The sequence below is a fragment of the Anoplophora glabripennis genome, unplaced genomic scaffold, assembly GCF_000390285.2.
Source record: "Anoplophora glabripennis isolate ALB-LARVAE unplaced genomic scaffold, Agla_2.0 scaffold879, whole genome shotgun sequence".
In the NCBI taxonomy this organism is placed as follows: domain Eukaryota; kingdom Metazoa; phylum Arthropoda; class Insecta; order Coleoptera; family Cerambycidae; genus Anoplophora; species Anoplophora glabripennis.
In genome coordinates, this window is record NW_019416963.1 from 143815 (window position 1) to 162586 (window position 18772).

Below are 18772 nucleotides of genomic sequence, written 5' to 3' on the forward strand. Positions count from 1 at the left end.
TTTTTTTTTTTCAAAACGCACCATATGGTTTTTTATTATTTTTTTCATCTCGAAAATTATGAACAAACGAAATATTATAATAAATACTTATGTATATGTAGGAATATTCTTCAAATATTTCATTAAAATGCACAATTGGTTGATAAACAATATTTATTATGAATTAACAATAAGATTTCATTAAAAAAAAAAACAAACGAGGTCAGGTAGGATATTCTTTTATTTTATATTTATGTTAGTATTTGACATTTTACACAGTGTGGCACGAGCCAGAATGGTAGCTATCATAAAAAATGGGATGTAGAAATTTTTTAAGCATCTAGCTTCCTTTCTATTTCTTTTTCTGGTCTCAAAAATTATGAACAAACGAAATATTATGAGAACTGTATGTAGGAATATTCTTCAAGTGTTTAATTAACATTTTGAGCTAGGTTGTGTGGGTCATCCACCGTGTTTAAAAAAACCGCTTACAAAACACACCTGCTCGGGCATAAAAAGTTTCGGTAAATTTCACAAAGGGTAGAGAAGCATCGAAACTGTGTGATGAAAGAACAATCTTTCAAAATGTTAACGAAATTTACTTCAACGTCGATATTTTGAAAACAAAATGCGCCTGTAAAAACATAACATTTACGCGACATACTAGATGCTTAAAAAATTTCCGCTTCCCATGTTTCTATGATAACTATCATTCTGGCTTATGCCACACTGCATAAAATGTCAAATACTAAAAATAAAATAAAAAACCTACCTGACCTCGTTTGTTTTTTTTAAGAAACTTTATTGTTAATTCATAATAAATATTGTTTATCAACCAATTGTGCATTTTTATGAAATATTTGAAGAATATTCCTACATATACATAAGTATTTATTATAATATTTCGTTTGTTCATAATTTTCGAGATGAAAAAAATAATAAAAAACCATATGGTGCGTTTTGAAAAAAAAAAAAATGTTATGCGACGGACTCGAACCAGCGATCTCATGACTGTCAGTCCTGAACACTATCAATTAGGCCACGCTCCCTGTTGAAGAATGTGTCACATCTAGTGGATTTAGCTGTCAGGTAAAACTTCAAAATCGATTACCTCGATAATTTATGTTGCGTCGAACTACTTCGGAAAATTCTTATTCAAGGTCCAAACTACACGTACCATAAATATTAAAAATTACAAAAATCCGACTACCTTACCTTCTCCTTGTCAGATCTTTAGGTAAAAACATGCTATCTCAGTGTGACTAGAAATTTAAGTTGGCACATTGAATGATTGAAATCGTGCATTTATAATAAACTTATATAATATATTTTTAAAAAAGTAAGGAATGTTTATGTTCAGGTACACTGTTGATTTTATTTTTTTTATTCAACATTTTTCAATTAATTTTGTTAAGTTACTGTTATAAACGATAAAACTGTTAATTAAAAAAATAGAATAATATGCAGTATGCTGCAACACGTACATTACTCGACGTTTTTTGAATTTTTCATATGACATTATCATATTTTTAATTCAAATCTTATTTTGATAAATACACAACAGTCTAAAATAAATCTGGTATGTAAATTGAAAGAAGACAAATTATAAAGTACAAGATGAAAAACTAAATTATAAATAAAACTCTTACCATGCCATAAGTGAGCCGAAACTGGCTTACTAAAGAACTAGGTTTACCGAGCATCATCTTTTTCAAATTTTCTTCAGCTGGCACGGCATGTTTACATAAAATAATGACAGTTCCTTCACTATCAAGGCCTCTTCTACCGGCCCTTCCAGCCATTTGAATATACTCTGCTGGTGCCAAATCTCGGAGCTCTTTTCCATCGTGTTTTTTTATAGCATCAAAGACAACAGTTCTAGCTGGCATATTTACACCCATGGCAAATGTTTCTGTGGCAAACAAGAGCTACGGAAAAGTAACATTTCGTTTTATACTTTTGTTCAAGTAGGAGCAAGGCTTTAAATATTGTAAAGATAAAAGATTTTTTTCTAGATAGTTCTGATAGCCAAAAGAAAAAATGTATATAGAAATTTCTCTTTTTCGATGAACTTTCTAAACGAACTACAGAATGTTATAAAAAAAAATAATTGCATATTCTTTGGTTGAAAATATTGAGTTTCCTTATGTCACTTAATCATTTAAATGTTTCTTCCAGATGCAGGGGGTTGAAATAACAATTAAAAATATATATTAATATTAGTATTAATAACACTGCTGTTTTTTTTGAAATTTTGTGTAATTTTGATAAAAAAAAATTGTACATTGATAACTACTCCAGTTTTTTCCTAAGGACACTTAAGATTTAAAGATATTATTTTTTAGACCAAGCATTTCTTTCTTGCATTTTTTACTTTTGTAGAATTTCGAGACATTACTTGGTATATAAGAGATTGTAACATATTTGTAAAGTTTTTGCACCAATGCTAATTAGGCTGCTATATATTACGTAGAAACATATCAGAATTGATGTCAGCCATGATATCTTTGTCTAGCTTAATTCGTCGTCTAATAGAAAGTGGGAACAGGTAGTGGATCTTACACAATAGAAGTGTTGGCATAAGGAAGAAAATCTGTGCAAAATTTCAACTGATTCTGATTTTGAATAAGAATACTCGCAAACATTTTTGGCCAGCTGGCAATCATCTTTTCGAGACTAGAAGGGAAAAATCCATATTTGTTAATCATACGAACTTGCGAAAATAGGACAAAAAAGCGTAGGAACTCCCATATAAATATATTTAAATAAGAGTTAGACTGTATAGATAATAACGACAAAGAAAGAGATATAGAGCTAGATCTTTAGGGGGGCTTTCCTAGTTACAAAAAATAGCTTTAACACAAAATTGACTATCCCACTCTCGTACAAGGTCACGGCGAAGGAAGTCAAAGATTAGAGTTATATATAAAACCCACAAGGCAACAAGTACTTGAAGGCATAAAGAAGGTCTGAATTGGCAAATAAGATGATAACAAGATTTCCCAACTCCATATGGGTGGGATAGAAGCAAAAAATTTTGAAGTCCAGTGAGATCTCAGATAGGGAGTTCTCCTTGGGCTTCCAGACAGTTCGGTCTATTTAACTTTAGAGTCTCGGGTTAACTTGTTAATTTTATTCCAAATTTTGCCATGTGTCCACAATTCCCCCAATTTCTGAAATCACAATGTCGCATGCTAAATAGTCATTGATAATGTTTATTTCAATCTGTTGTGTTATATGTAGTTGTTCTGTTTGTTATAATTTTATACATTGTTATTAAAAATCTTCCTTAAGAAGTTCTAATGTTTTCTTATTCATTTTAAATTAAGTGACCCGTACAGTGGAGTGTAACACCCTGTACGACAAATCCATGGATTAAACACCACGTGACCCAAAGAATGGTAAGTGCCTGAAATACATTCTCTGAATGAACAACATTTCTAAGTTCCTATGTATAATGATTAAATCATAAAGGAAAATCGATGAACTCCCTTTCGTAAATTGATGTCATTATGGTATTGTATCTGGAAGTTTTTAGTTGCATTTGCAATATTACCGCAAAACTGACGTTCACGCGAAGGATTTTCATTTAGATCTTATAAAAAATAGAAATATTAGTTCGGCTCGTGGACTTAATGAAAGGTAGAGATACAGATGTTAAGCGGCGAATTCGATTGTATTGAGGTTTCTTCTTAATTCTGCGAACTTTAACGCACACCGTATAATATATTCCAAAGAAGCTTCGTGGTTACGATAGCCTCATGTGAAGTTCACAAAATTGCAAAATCCCTCCTTATTCCACACGCCCGAGTTTACACCCACAATTAAACACGGCATACAGAACAGTTTTTTTTAAATAAACACTTCCACACAATGACTTATACTCCGATTACCATTCATTCCGAAACTTCCGAACATACGAGTTCACTTTGTCTTTTGACTTCCCCCTTTTTTCTACATCGAGAGAAGGCACAGATCTCTTGCAATTTAAAAAATCATATTTTTCCTCAATTTTCCATCTGGAAAATGGCGTTTCCAATAAATACAAACTGGATCGTACATAGGAAATATTTCTACAATTATTATGCAAAACGAATATTAACCATTATAATCGTGCACTGGGCGACGTATTGTATAAACTGTTTAAAGGGGATAACGATGCTGCTTCAATTTCCGCATTACTCATTCATCCACGCCGTAGTTTACTTACGTGTTGACCACTTCGTTGCCATGACCACCGTCATAAACAACGCTATGAAGTGAAGCGGAATACAAATTGATTTCGATCAGCGTCATTTGCTTATTCTATATGCTGTATGGTACGAGATAGATGTTTGCGCTCAATGAAGGCAATGTTTTTTTAGAAGGCGTTCACCACGCTATATTCTGTTTTTTTCAACGTATAAAACAAACAAACACAATATATTTTCAATCAGTGGCGGTTTTACCATAAGAGCTGCAGAGATGCAGAACACATAAAATTTTATATATTTAATCATATTAAATATCAACAAAATATTTAAAGAATCCAAATGTACTCGCGCTAAAATAAATCTAGGAGCTTATATTATTATTTATTGCGACGCGAGCTACTCTCCTTAATGTATGCAACCTCATATACAAAATGTGTGCACAGCGAACAATTAGATGCGTCCTTCGTTTTTATTGGCGAATCAGGCACGTGACCCAGTACACCAAGATAGAGGCTTTTGCGTTTGCAACAGCGAGAGCCACTGCTGCAGTAATATTTCGTACGTGGTATGTGGTGGTTTATTTCTGCGAGCGGCTCGTGTGAATATTTTCGTTTAGGCGGCTACGGATATTATAGTTATTAAAATGAATAGCGTTTCATTTAAAAAAAAAACTTTATTTGGTTCTCTGCCTTATGAGGATAAACTAAAAATAAAAGAATTAGGTGGGCCAACACCACAATTAAATTTTGAAGTTAGTGGAACAAGCCGAAGTAAAAGTTATAAAAGACAATTTAACAATAATGTATACACAAAAGCAGAGTGGGTGTGCGGGTGTGATTTAAAAAATACATTGTTTTGTTTTCCGTGCTTACTTTTCGGTGGGGATAAAGCATGGACAATATACAGTGTGAAAGATTTAAGTCATTAAGTCTTTAGGTAAAATAAACATAAGAAGTCAGTTAGATTCTGAAATATTGGGATAATATACGGAAACACAATGAACAGGTAATGAAAAATCATTATGTATTATCTAAAATCATAGATTGCATAAAATTTTGCGGAGCTTCGAATTAGCACTTCGCGGACACGACGAGACAAAAATTCGGACAACCCTGACGTGTTTCGTGGACTCATAAATTTTAGTGCAGATCTTGACGACATATTAAAAGAACATCTACCCACATGGGTATGACCGGGATTTTCTGTGATTGTACCGGGAATTAGCTGTATGGTCCCGGATTTCGGATTTGCACGTATAACTCCCGGAATATAATATAATCTACTTACATATATATAAAAAAAGATAAAGAAAAAATCATAACACGCCGAGGAAAATTAAAATTCGTTGAATCGTTGGTAAATTTCACAAACGATTTTTATGTTTATAAACAATATTCAATAATTTAATAAAATATATTTAGTTTATTCCAATTTATTTATACCATCAGTAGGTAATTCGTAAATAGATATTTCAAAAAGGTATCAATTTCAAAAATCATTCTTGTGAAAATCTGTATTTTTGTATAAATGGGTTGTTCCTTGAAATTCAGAAGTGCCAGGAAAACGCGTGACCTTGAAAATTTTAAAATTTTTCGCATACGGCGCCATTTAGAGACTCCGGGCACTTCATATTCCAGAATTCAATTCAACAAATGTAACAACCCTAAGCAGAACACATTAAATCAATGTTCACGCGCCGCCACTGTTTTCAATATAGAATTATACCTAAATTATAAATTTCATATAAAATTAAAAATAATGTTAAATTGCACAACCAAGGGAAATTTTAGGTGAATTGGTGCGTCACTTGCGTCACCTGGCAAGCCGCCACTGTCACATATCAAAGAAACATATTTCGTTTTTATACTTGTAAAATTACAGTCACTTGTAGATAAAATAAATAAGACACATGTCTCATATTTTCATTAAACAACGTTTTAATAATAATATCGTAAATATTTGAATAAATTTATTTGCAAACATACCTTTATTAGACCTCGCTGAAAGAGCATTTCCACAATTTCTTTTATAATAGGCAAAATTCCACTGTGATGGACACCTATACCCCTAGTTAAAATATCACCCATTTTAAGTATCTGCGGAATATTCTGATCAGGTTCTTTAAGACACCTAACACATTTATTAAAGAACATTGTTATATGTGCCTTTTCTTTCTGAGTTGTTAAATCCAAATTCGTTAGATTGTTGGCATTGTTGTCACATTTTTGCCGAGAGAAAGTAAATGCTACCACCGGTAATAAGTCGTTACGTTTCAAATGATCAATTAGACCGGACCAAAGATTTTTCTCTTGCGCTGGAGTCATCTTTTGATACATAATCTTCTGGTTGTTTGGTTTGATAGTCTCTTTAGCTTTCATATACCTGAAATACAAAATATATGTTTTGTTAACTTTGAATTATTTGATTATAATATTGAATTTTTACCCACTAACTAGCCACTTATCAGCATCCAGTATTTTAAATCTGTTGTCTCTTGAACCTCCTCCTGTGCCAGTATACAGATAATGTTGAAGAGGTACAGGCCTTTTGTATGTAGTTACAACATACACTTTCCTCTGATGAGTCCTACCAAGCCAGTCGGCAAACTCAATGGTGTTTGGAACTGTTGCGCTTAAGAGAACAACACACACGTGGGCAGGTAGCATGATTAAGACTTGTTCCCAGACATGTCCACGTTCTCTATCGTTTATATAATGTACCTGAAAGGAGACTTATGGAAGTTTCTTTTTATATTTTCTTGTATATTTACCTCATCAAAAATAACATACTCTAAATCCCTTGTAATGTCGCTGCCACAGTACAACATTGATCTTAAAATCTCTGTAGTCATTATCAAACAAGATGCAGTCTGATTTATTTGAAAATCTCCAGTTATAAGTCCAACATCTTTAAAAACTGATTTAAAATCTCTGTACTTCTGATTGGATAGTGCTTTAATAGGAGAAGTATAAATGGTTTTCGTCATGTGTCTCTGTGATAACGCTATAGCATATTCTGCCACCACAGTTTTCCCAGCAGATGTATGAGCTGCAACAAATATGTGATTGTGCTGTTCTAGTTGTAAAATTGCTAATTTTTGGAAGTTGTCCAGTTCAAATGGAAATTTAATAGCCATTTCTGGAATTCTTTCTTTAAAATTCTTTACAGGTTTAGTGGCATCTAACAATATAGCCCATTCACTTCCCTTCCACTCAGTTTGTGGTGGAACTGTACTGATTTTCAAAATTAGCTCTTCTTTAGGCAAAATTTCCTCTTCTTCAGGTAATGTCTCAGAAGGAAACTCGATTGTTTCTTCCTCCTTTTCTTCCTTTCTGTTATCCCAAGAATCTAAATATCCATTAATTAAAAAAAATATATAAAAAATCAAAATAACAATGAATATTTACCGAATAAATATTGTTCTTTCTGTACTATATCTAATAGATTAATAATATTTTTAGAATCATCTAAAATTTGCTTTCCAATAGCAATATCTGAATCCGTTACTACAGTAACTCCATCTTCAGCAAAAACCAGTCCCTCTTCAAATCCTGGTGGAACAGTTAAGAGTTCTAAAATATACATTATAAATCATTACGAAATATTTAATATTAAAAAATCTTATATAAAAAAGATTTTAAAATTAAAAATACCTGTATTGGAAATATCTTCTTTTGGTAGATTTAACACAGGATTAGGAAAACTACCAGGTAAAAATGGCATAAACAATGCGTTTCCCTTAGTTGCTTCCGAAGGAGGAAGCGGTGTCCTATTTAAGGACATAGAATTTTTTGCAGTAGCCCCAGCACCCTGAATAGGTACCTCCTTGAATCCAATAATTTCACCCGTATTAGGATCTCTTTGCACCTGCAATTGTAAATATAGTGAAGAAGAACTCATATACATTGATTAATAATTTATATGTACTTTTAATGTTGTACATGGTGGAGAAACATCAAATTCTAGAAGTTCTATCGGATTAGGTTTTCGTGGCCAAAATTCTTGATTTCTCTCATATTGATGAATTGGAAGGTTTTCAGGACATAAAAGAAATTGTTTTAAATCATCTTCTATGTCAGGTAAAACGGGAGGAATATCATCAGAAAAACTCATTTCTTATTTTATAATAAAATTTGACAAACAAAACAAGTTAGGCGTTAGGTTAGGTTAGATATTAAATAAATTTTCAATTTTCGTTAAACCAGTTTACCAATACCAACTTAAATTTTATTTTCTAAAATTTGTTATCTCTAGAATTGTATATTATTTCAGACAAGCTAAAATAATATTCTTCATATACTTTACAATTTAATTTAATGAAAAATATTAAAATTTTTATGATATTAAATTTGAGTAGAAAATCACCATGAACAGAAAAATAGAAAATAGTGATTTTTATTTCTTAATGTTTGTCAATTTTTTTAGTCTAATGGCCGATTGGCCGGGTGATGAATTTCTGTGTTGATTGAACCACTCCCAATAGATATTTTTGTGTTTGGAATATCGCATTTTCTAATTCAAGTAAGTATTCCTTTTCTTTTACATTACCTATTCGTGCTACATAAGTTTTAGTAAATATGTTATTAACATTTTATTTGCTGCAGACAATCTATAACTGATAATGACATTAGAAATTGAAATGTCAATGTTAGAGAATGCCTTGAATATTAGAAATTTTGGGGTTGAATATATGAACGTGTTAATTAATGCAGTATTTTTCGTTACAATTATAAACTCTTTTCTGTTGTTTAAAATTAGTAAAAATATTTGTTTTATTTTTAGAATCTGCGCGTTGGTTTAATGTGTAGTCGGTAACGGGACATCTTGAAAAAAAAACCGGTATGCAATAATTTTTTGTTCCAAGTAATTTATCGGTTAGTTCAAATTTTATAGTTTCTACAAATTATACCGCAATTTCCGGTTTTCTAAGCAAGTGCACCAAGTACAAATTTGGTATTGATGACGTACGCCGATGCATATCCGGTCTCGATAATATAGATTTTAGGAACAAAAAGTTATTTTATTTTTATTTCCACAATATGAATCAATTTCGCTTCATAATTATAAGAACTATTTGAATAGAAAATAGAATAGAATCCATTCATTTACCATTAAAGTGAAAATGGTTTAAGAAATAAAGGTTTTTATATCTTGTTTAAGGTACATACATTTTCTTAAAATCAGTTTGAAGATTGTAGTGCTGCAGACTAAAGATGACAGTGACATAAAACTTAATTTATAATGAATCATAAATTTTTGTTTTCAGAAATGGCGGTAAATGTTTATTCAACGAATGTCACATCTGAAAATCTGTCACGCCATGACATGTTGGCATGGGTGAACGAATGCTTACAAAGTAGTTTTGGTAAAATTGAAGAATTATGTACTGGCGCAGCCTATTGTCAGTTCATGGATATGTTATTTCCTGGATCTGTCCAACTCAAAAGAGTCAAGTTCAAAACAAACTTAGAACATGAATATATTCAGAATTTCAAAATATTACAGGCTAGCTTTAAAAAGATGTCGGTAGATAAGGTAATAATTTTTATCATTAAGTAACTGCTAAACCCTAGTTGTTTTAGTCAGCTGCTTGTCATTTTCTTAAAGAAAATTGTAATTCATTTTTTTTTCAATTTGAAAATTAGAATTAAAAAAAATGTATCCTAAGGATCAGTCACATTGAACTCTAAGTTTAAGTAAGAATATCTAAAATATGAAGACTAAAAAATTGAAAAACAATACAAAAAATGTGTTAACTGTTTGTTGTATAAACAGAAAAGTTAATTTAATATTTATAGTGTCCCATTGGTTTGGGATTTTCTTATGTTTGTTATTATTAATATACAGGGGGGTATAACCATGGCCTCTAATTCTGTAGCAGAGCAAAATAAAAGGAAATATGCAAAAGTTGCTCTGTCTACATGCCACTTATTTTAATGAAGGTGCCACCCTACTTATTTCAAATGGAAACAGTTGTATATTGTTGAATTGACATGTTTAAAAAAAATATGAGTTGCTTTCAAAAATTATCTTCAAAATTAAAAGTAATAGAAAGTTAGGGTTTTAACCATGTGGAGTTTTATCTTTTTCACTCTACCTAAAGTAAATTTCTGTCAAATAAAAGAATTCAGCATTTACATCCTTAAAATTCAGATACAAAATTCAATGCCTTATTCTGTTTTTTTTTTTCTATTGTACTGTTTTATTATGTATTCCAATTGCCTATAATATTATTTCAGTATTTGATTGCTTCAATATATTTGTTTCAATGTATTTGCACTGATTTTTAAAATTCTTTCATCTTGCCATTTTGATATTATGATATTGAATTGAGTCATACATTTTTTGATGGCTGCTAACTGAAACAACTGGAAGCAAACTACTATTATTGTAAAAAATAAAAAGCTACATAAAATATTGTAGATTATACCTGTAGATAAATTGATAAAAGGCCGTTTCCAAGATAACTTTGAATTCTTGCAATGGTTCAAGAAATTTTTCGATGCCAATTATGATGGGAGGGACTATGATGGCTTAGATGCAAGGGGTGGCATCATGATTGGCTCTGCTGCCAACAACAATAGCCACGGAAGTGGAATTATTCCACATCATACAACCCAAAAACCTCATATACAGAATAGACAGGGTAACGCTCATTCATTTGCGATCAGTGTACACTGGCTAGTTGATCGTTATCACCGTGAGATATACAAAACGAGATATTTAAAAACTAAAAGTTATAAATTATAGGTCGATAATGATCATCTAAATTGTGTACTGTCCATTTTTACTCATTGCTTTGAGGAAGAAAATGAAAGCTGTTGTCTGTCACTGTAGAGTAGGTTTTCGGGAAATACCGCTGATTTGCAATTATCTATAAATACCCGAAGTCTCGGGTTTATATGAAAAATATCAAACAGCTGTCTATCCAAAGAATTCTTGAAAATTTTGGAAATCATAGATCCTTTAGTTAGCACACACATTAATTGGCATTTGAATTTAAAGTTTAATTACTGTAAAGGGTTGGCTCCATAACTAAAACACTAACATACTAACTTATCAAAAAAGAAAAATGTTAGTTCCATCAGCACCAGTTGTGTGAAAAAACTGCTTTAGAATCGCTGAAATTATCTTGTGGCATTGTTCTTGAATATACTAATATACACATCTAACAGTGGTTATTATGACTTTTTTAATGATTGACCTCGTATTGTGGATTTCAGTTCGTTTATAACAATTTTGATTATTATGACGTCATTTATAATCTAATCTTGAATTATTTTGTTCGGTTATTGATACTATGACCCTTTTCTAAAACTTTGGTGCTGGCTCACAGGTACATATATAATATTCATTTTGCTTATTACTTAGTCCGTTAGTATGACACAATTTTACTGTCTGTTGAATGTTATAACTGAACTCTACTGTAATTGTTAAAAAAAGTATGATGGGCCATTTCAATTAAAATGAACCTACACTAAATATTGTTTTAATATTAAGATAAACTAAAAATAAATCAAATTTTTCTAAATAAACTTATAGTTGATATATTTTTCAATATGCAGTGAAATGTAAGACCTATGTTGCAGTTTTAATGAGACATCTTGTATAAATAAATTATATCAAATAAAAAATATACAAGGACATGCAACCCAAAGTTGTGCAATTTTTGTGTGTGATATGTATTATGTCTAAATTTTGATTTATTAGTTAGCACAAAGAGGGATGGTAATTTTTATGTATACGTTCGTCTCTCATGATTCCAACGGGAAGTGTTGTCTTGATATAAATAAAGAGTAATATACTTTTCAAATTTGATACATATGTCAGGTTTATGTCATTAGAAAAGATTCATTCTAAGAAAAAAAGGTTGTATAAACATAGGTCATAGAATGCTTCATTATTGAGAGTGCTTAAATTAAAATAAAATGTCACATTACCTCAAATAGGTCTTGAGTTATTCCATTTAGATTGATGAAAATTGGGGTCAGGGTCACCAGATTTAAATATCTATCAAATAAAACCTTCAAATTATGGCTTCAAGTTTTCATCTCTCGAAGCCTTGCAAATCAGGGGTAATATTACAAACAATCACCCTTCAAAATGCTTGTGCATACAGAAATATTTGGCATGGTATCGGGAATGAATTTATCGTTTATCTCAGTTTACTACTAATCCTTTAGTGCAATGTTCTGTGGTTTGTGTCTAGAATTGTATGTTCTTTTATTTTCCATTGGGATGTGTTACAAAATATATGTGTGGAAATTAAATGCCAGTTATTGCAATTATACTTATGGTTTTAAATCAATTTTATTATATCTACAATAATTAGATGGAATTGATTGTTATCCTGTGATGTACATCAAAAATGTTTATAGCCTCAAAATTTTTACATAATAGATATGGTTGGGTCCTTACATTGTCTTTGTAGTTAAAAAATATGAGACAAATCCTGATGTTGTAATGTGATAATCCTTGAAACTCATTTGGTATCCATGGAACATTGTCCCCATTTATATTTATTTTACCCCTAGTGCACCGTGCGGCTTTGGCGTTATTTTTATTTTGTTCTTTTCTTTTTGCCTTGTCATGGCGGAAATGTAGATAGTGCCAATAGACAAGTTGGTGAAGGGTAGATTCCAGGACAACTTTGAGTTCTTGCAATGGTTCAAGAAATTCTTTGATGCGAATTACCGGGGAACTGAATACGATGCCCTGGGAGCACGAGGTGGCGAAGGAATGGGAGCCGGTGGCGCCAATGCCCCTAAAGGAAATTCTCTGATGGCCAGGAAACCAGTCGCTGCTCAACCCCCATCACCAGCAAAGTCAAAACCAATCGGTCGAGCTAGTATGTTCATGAATTAATTGCTTATTGTACCATATAATAGGAATCGTTTCCCTGGCCAGAGTTTCTTAAATGTAATTATGTCTTATGATCATTTATTTTTAGCTAAATAAGGCCCAAGAACATTCAAAATTACATATATAAAGAATTTTTTTTTAAAGGTATACTCTAACTTTTATATGAATTGTCCGATTGATGTCAAATTTGACTTACGTTTGAGGGTAAATAGATATGTTTGTTCTGATGAGACTATGAAACCAAAGTAGTGTAACGGAGAATTGAACCCATTTCATTCAGAGCTGTTACATAATTCCAGTCCATTCTACGTCAAGTGTATTCTTCTTTTGATTTGCACATTTCAGGATTTGAATCCAGTTCTAGATCATTCATTTCCACTGTTAATTTTTCAGGTATAACAGGGAACTTGATTTTAGTAAATGGAACTCTTTTTGGTTACAGTGATGTAAGGTTCTTTAATAGTAAAGATATATCTAATAAAGTGTTTTATAACCTTAATATGTCAAAGCCCCCATACACATTGAAACATGCAGCGATACATGCATTAACCTGAGAATCATGACACATGGCATCTGTATTAGCTGCTCTATACACATTGAATCATGACTTTCTACCAGCATAATGCCTGGATTTGGTATTCCAAATGTATGAGTTTAAACAAGAATTCCTCTCAATTCCAATGAACTCATAAATGTTGAAACTTGTGCCAGAATTGTCGACTGTGGATGCTGTGTCCCTGCTGGTCATGACTGATACAAATCTTTTGACTCCATATTGCAACCTGAGTGTTAAAATGCACGTTCCAAGGTATATGGGGGCCTTTGGACTTATGCTTATGACATTTCCTTTGGACATATTGGCCTTACTATTTGAGATAGTACTATCAAACGCTGTACAGCCCGTACCATAATTGTAGCGATAGAATTCCAAGAAGACTCCTCCGTCATTTTCTTGGAATTAACTGCATTAGACACCTGAGGTAAAAAGACAAAGGCGGTGTGGCGTTCACCCTAGCTGTTTGCAGTGCATACTGTGTTTTGCAGTTACAAAGGCGTGTTTCTTTGGTTTTTTTCCTGGAATTTTATTTCGACAAATATTGTATGGACTGTATCACTGTAATCATAACAAAATATTCTATCTAAAAGACAAAACCATTAAAATAATTAACGTTTTTATGTTACATCTATATCATTTTCTTCAGACCAGTCATATCCTTTTACTTCTATAAAAAGAAACACTCGTAGATTTCTAAGATACAATAATTTATGAGTTTCTATTTCGGCTTTTTATATTTTTAAATATCACAGTATAATTGTACAATTTCAAAAAATATAAAGCAAAAAAATAATATAACATGTATAGACAACTTTACAATTTTCATATTCTGGGCAATAGATCAAATTTAGAAATTAATATTTTTTTAATATTTGGAACTGTACCTAAAGAAGTGTACAAACTGTTGTAGTATCGTCAATTTTGTTTTGTTAATATCATTGATTAGTATAAAAAGAATGTATAATAAAAAATTAAGAAACTTTGGCCTGGAAAACTATGATGATTGAAGATTTATGAAAATGTGCTCGACAAATACAATTTTTTTTCCAAAATAATACATGCAAAAAGAAAAGCTTATACGTATTATCAGTGTATGTAACGCTTCCCTGTCTCCATGTTTCACCATGCTTTGCTAAACATCAAAATCACCAGAAAAACAATGTAGAAAAAAAATGCTATATTTGTGTTCATGTTGTGCTAAACCTTTGCGTGACTTTGTAGTGCCCAAAGTAAATACAGTCCGACCAACTGCTTCTAAACCAGTACCAAATAGAATGGCTGGAGATAACGGAAAGATGGAAGAATTAACAAATCAAATTTCTGAGTTCAAGGTATGGTAACGACATATGTAAAACTACAAAATTGAGTTCACTTAGGAGCAGTATTTGGAGTTGAGATGATTAAGTTAAAATATAATCATGCTATAACTCGGCCTCAGTTGGACCTCTAAATACTGGACCTAAATTTGAAATCATTTATACATACTTAGGTTTTTAATTTATGTCTATATTTTTAATGTACCTATATAATTAATATATTTTAGATAACAGTTGAAGGTTTAGAAAAAGAGAGAGATTTTTATTTTGGAAAGCTTAGAGATATAGAAGTAATGTGTCAAGAATGTGAAGACGGAAATCCTATTATTCAAAAGATATTAGAAGTTTTATATGCTACTGAGGTAAGTACAAAAAATTTGCTTGATGAAATAAACCCTGTTTTTTATGTTTGTTTCATATTTTGATCAGTTTAAATTTTCTGAGAAGTTATTAAGATCAAAAAATTGTTCTTGTGATTATGAACAGTTTATTATCTGTAATTATTTGTTTGTTGAATTTATTTGAGTATCAGTTCCACTCCGAAAAATAAAGTAAATAATGTCTTACACCAGAAAGTTCAGTCAAAAGGTTGATTTTCCAAATTTAGTTCTACCTAATCAGAAATATCTCGTACGGGCCGAACTAAATTTATAAAACTTGTTTGATAATAATTTTGGTGCCAGGGATTATTTATTTAAAATTTTTCTTTTTAGTGTGACAGAAATGCCTATTTAAACAAAAAACATTCCAAATCTATGTTTTTAAAACTTCCACTTAAAAATGTAATAAAACTTAATACATTATATCTGTTAATTATATTGTGAAATTTTTCAAATCCATTAATTTTATAATGCAAGCTGTTGCTATGTCCTACAATCAAAATTGTAGGTACAGGTGATTATCTTCACTAAAATTAAAAAAAAAAGTTATCGTAAAAATATACTGGGTGTTCCATTTAAATTAACAAAGTTAACATAAGCGGTCATTTTGTTTGGTCTTCAATTGTTTTAACTATCATTTTCGAAAAAATTCATAAAAAATCGTACAACTTTTGTGTTACACATTTATTTATTTTGTACATTTGTTCGGTTCTTAAAAAAAGTGTTGAATGTACACAATGGATTATCTAATAAAACAAATCCGTACCATCCTGTATCCCAAAAAACTAAGTATTTGTGAAAATACCTACTTACTAATGGTCCAAACGCCACCAATTTGTCCTACATAGGAAATTAAGGGAAGTAGTACAAAGTTTAGCCCATAAATGCTTGTTTCCGAGTTGTAGGGTGTTGGAAGTTGAATACAATTTTAACCATTTTTGTGTATATCATGGAAACTCATTAAACAATTTTTCTATTTTGACATGGCGAAATTTCATCATTATGTACAATTTCATGTAAAAACCAGTGGTAGTTCGGGGTTCTTTTATAAAAAAATAAATGCTATGCTACTGTATAAAGCAGATACCTCCTAAAGTACATAGTTTTGGAGAGAAATGTATTTTAATTTTCTATTGCAATCAGTGCCTGATTTACCTATAAGCTGGTGTAGACTGCAGCATACAGGCCACCAACTAGGGGCCCCCACCATGTTAACACAAATTTTTTTTATGAAAACTAATTTTTTTTAAAACCTCCATCATGAACAAGAAAGAAAAATTATTCTGAAAAATATAATTTTTTATTCTTAAAATTTGAATAGGCCCCCACCAATTTTCAGCCTACATGCCCCCACCACTGTAAATCAGGCACTGATTGCAGTTATTAATTACATACAGCTGAGTATTTTGAATTATACCGTGCTTTCACCGTACAACACTACATAGGGAATTAGCTTCATTCGAGTTCGTAAATTCGGAAGGGTGGGGAGCGCTGGGTGCTGCAACCTGACTGATGTGAGATGTGATCACATACGCCACAGCGCCGCACGCAGAGATCGACATCCCCACCGCTGAAGCCGCACAAGTTTGACCGAGGCACCTCCTATGTAGTGTTTTCCCGTGAAAGCACGGTATATTATTTCTTTGCTAAAGTACCATATGATATTTTGCACGATTTAGAGCAACCTAATTTTTAATCAAATAAGCTGTAATCCTTTAAAGTAAAGTATTATTCTGATCCGACATTTAAAGGTTTATATCTTGGTAGGTCGAATAGAGGCAAAGTTTGTGTTAATTGTCGAGTAAATGCAGTATAACATTGAAATCCATTTTTTTCTGGAATTTTCTGCTGTACACACTGATTTAACATTAATTTTTTATAAACATCTAACAAGTACAGGTATCCCTTTTACATCTAATAATCATTGAAAATTTTAAATAGCCAGCGGCGTAACATTTTTGTTTTTCGAGCAATTGGTCCACATTAGTACTCTCCATGTCAAAATGGAAAAAAAATTGCTATATGAATTCTCCAGATACAGCTAAATAGTTTCAATTTTTTCAGCACCTTGTATTTCAGAAACAAAGTATTTTTTGACAAAACTTTATTTATTTTGAATTACCTTCCTTAAATTTCATCATAGGATCTATGTGTAAAGATCCTGAACGTTGTGATCATTTTAAAAATTATGTACCCCTTACTATTTCAGAAGTTACAAATTTCTTAAAAACATGTCAATTTTTTTTTTGTTTAAAAAGAAAAATTTGTGGGCGTTTTTTTTTTTTTTCACTGTGATTTATGAAGGGAGAGTAAGGATATATATGGGACGATCCACGTCAAATCGATCAAGCCTGTGCCCAAAATTTTAGAGTACCTACGAAGATGGTTTTTGGCTTAAGTATCGAGATTTTTCAAATATTTTTGCGGTTAGAATCGATATATGATATACTATCAAACAAACTCAACGTCACGTTTCAGCGACCTGAAAAACATGAGAAATATCTGTTCAGATAAGGTTTATGGATGAAATTGACAGTTCACTTCTTTTTGAATGACGATTTCAGGCTTTTTAGCCTTACAAGTCACTATATGAAATTCGCCATCTTGAATTTTTAAAAAATAACTCCATACTCATGTCCAACGATGTCAAGGGCACCTGTTCAGACTATTTGGGTATGAATTTGTGGTTAATCTGATTACTATGAGAAGTTTATCGGACGATTATTTATTTTTCTCATACTTTTAGGCGCCATATTATATCCGCCATCTTGGATTTTTCAATTCTGCCAATTAGCATCTTAAAGTACTTGGAAAGACGAATTTTTTAAGCCAAAAACCATCTTCGTAGGTGCTCTCAAATTTTGGGCACAAGCTTGATCGATTTGACGTGGATAGTCCCATATAGGATTATAAGGATATAATTTTTGAAAAAACGTTTCTGTAACCTTTGACGGGTTCAGCTTTTCTATGATTCAGTCTTCAAATTTTCAGGAGGGCTTTGCTCCGCCGGACGAGATAGAAGGCGGTGTTGGTGACGAAGACGAATACTAAGCAAATTTATCGCCTTTTAAATCAAAATCGCCTTAAGTTATGGAATTTTTATAACTTGTAGCAACATAATGATTTTAATTATTATTCAGTTAAGTTTATCAAAATAGGTTTATGTGAGTGTTGCTTACAATGTGTGCCCTACGAAATGTAAGTTGTTAATGTTCACCCCATTTTTCTACTATATTTAATTGTTATTTTTTACGTTCTCATATTTACAAAATTATTATTGTCAGTATAAACTTTATTTAAATTCGTTTTTAATAAAATGTAAATGCGTGTGACTGCATTTGTATTTAACTTGTAACTTTGTAACTTTGTATTTTTTTTCTTACTTTTCCTCAACCTTGCTCTTTGCCTCAAAATAAGAAAAAGAGTACATATAAATATAGACCATATAATGCTTTGTTTTTGAGATGGTACATACTCATATATATT

The 18772-nt window shown here is 31.5% G+C and overlaps 2 protein-coding genes across 5 annotated transcripts in view; one reads left to right on the forward strand and one right to left on the reverse strand.

Moving 5' to 3' along the window:
* Positions 1-8328, reverse strand: part of LOC108912723 (helicase SKI2W) — a 17888-nt gene extending 9560 nt beyond the window's left edge. The window contains exons 1-7 of the mRNA XM_018718049.1: positions 8100-8328; positions 7826-8039; positions 7580-7744; positions 6943-7520; positions 6618-6892; positions 6158-6554; positions 1629-1907 (exon numbers count right to left, since the gene is read on the reverse strand). Coding sequence (XP_018573565.1) covers positions 1629-1907; positions 6158-6554; positions 6618-6892; positions 6943-7520; positions 7580-7744; positions 7826-8039; positions 8100-8285 — 2094 coding nt within the window. The 5' untranslated portion in view covers positions 8286-8328. The remainder of the gene's footprint in view (positions 1-1628; positions 1908-6157; positions 6555-6617; positions 6893-6942; positions 7521-7579; positions 7745-7825; positions 8040-8099) is intronic.
* Positions 8329-8580: 252 nt separating this feature from the next.
* On the forward strand, positions 8581-18397 carry LOC108912721 (microtubule-associated protein RP/EB family member 1). Of its 4 annotated transcripts, none has more exons than XM_018718047.1 (6): positions 8581-8693; positions 9439-9707; positions 10596-10818; positions 14812-14921; positions 15134-15268; positions 18263-18397. In XM_018718047.1, exons 2-6 carry the CDS (start codon positions 9441-9443, stop codon positions 18335-18337), a joined length of 810 nt encoding a protein of 269 aa, XP_018573563.1. In that variant the 5' UTR covers positions 8581-8693; positions 9439-9440; the 3' UTR covers positions 18338-18397. The 4 variants fall into 4 exon arrangements, with proteins under 4 accessions (XP_018573563.1, XP_018573560.1, XP_018573562.1 ...); XM_018718044.1 differs by lacking the exon at positions 10596-10818 and adding an exon at positions 12777-13020; XM_018718046.1 differs by lacking the exon at positions 10596-10818 and adding an exon at positions 12777-13020 and having other exon boundaries at positions 18278-18397.
* The last annotated feature ends 375 nt before the right edge of the window (positions 18398-18772 follow it).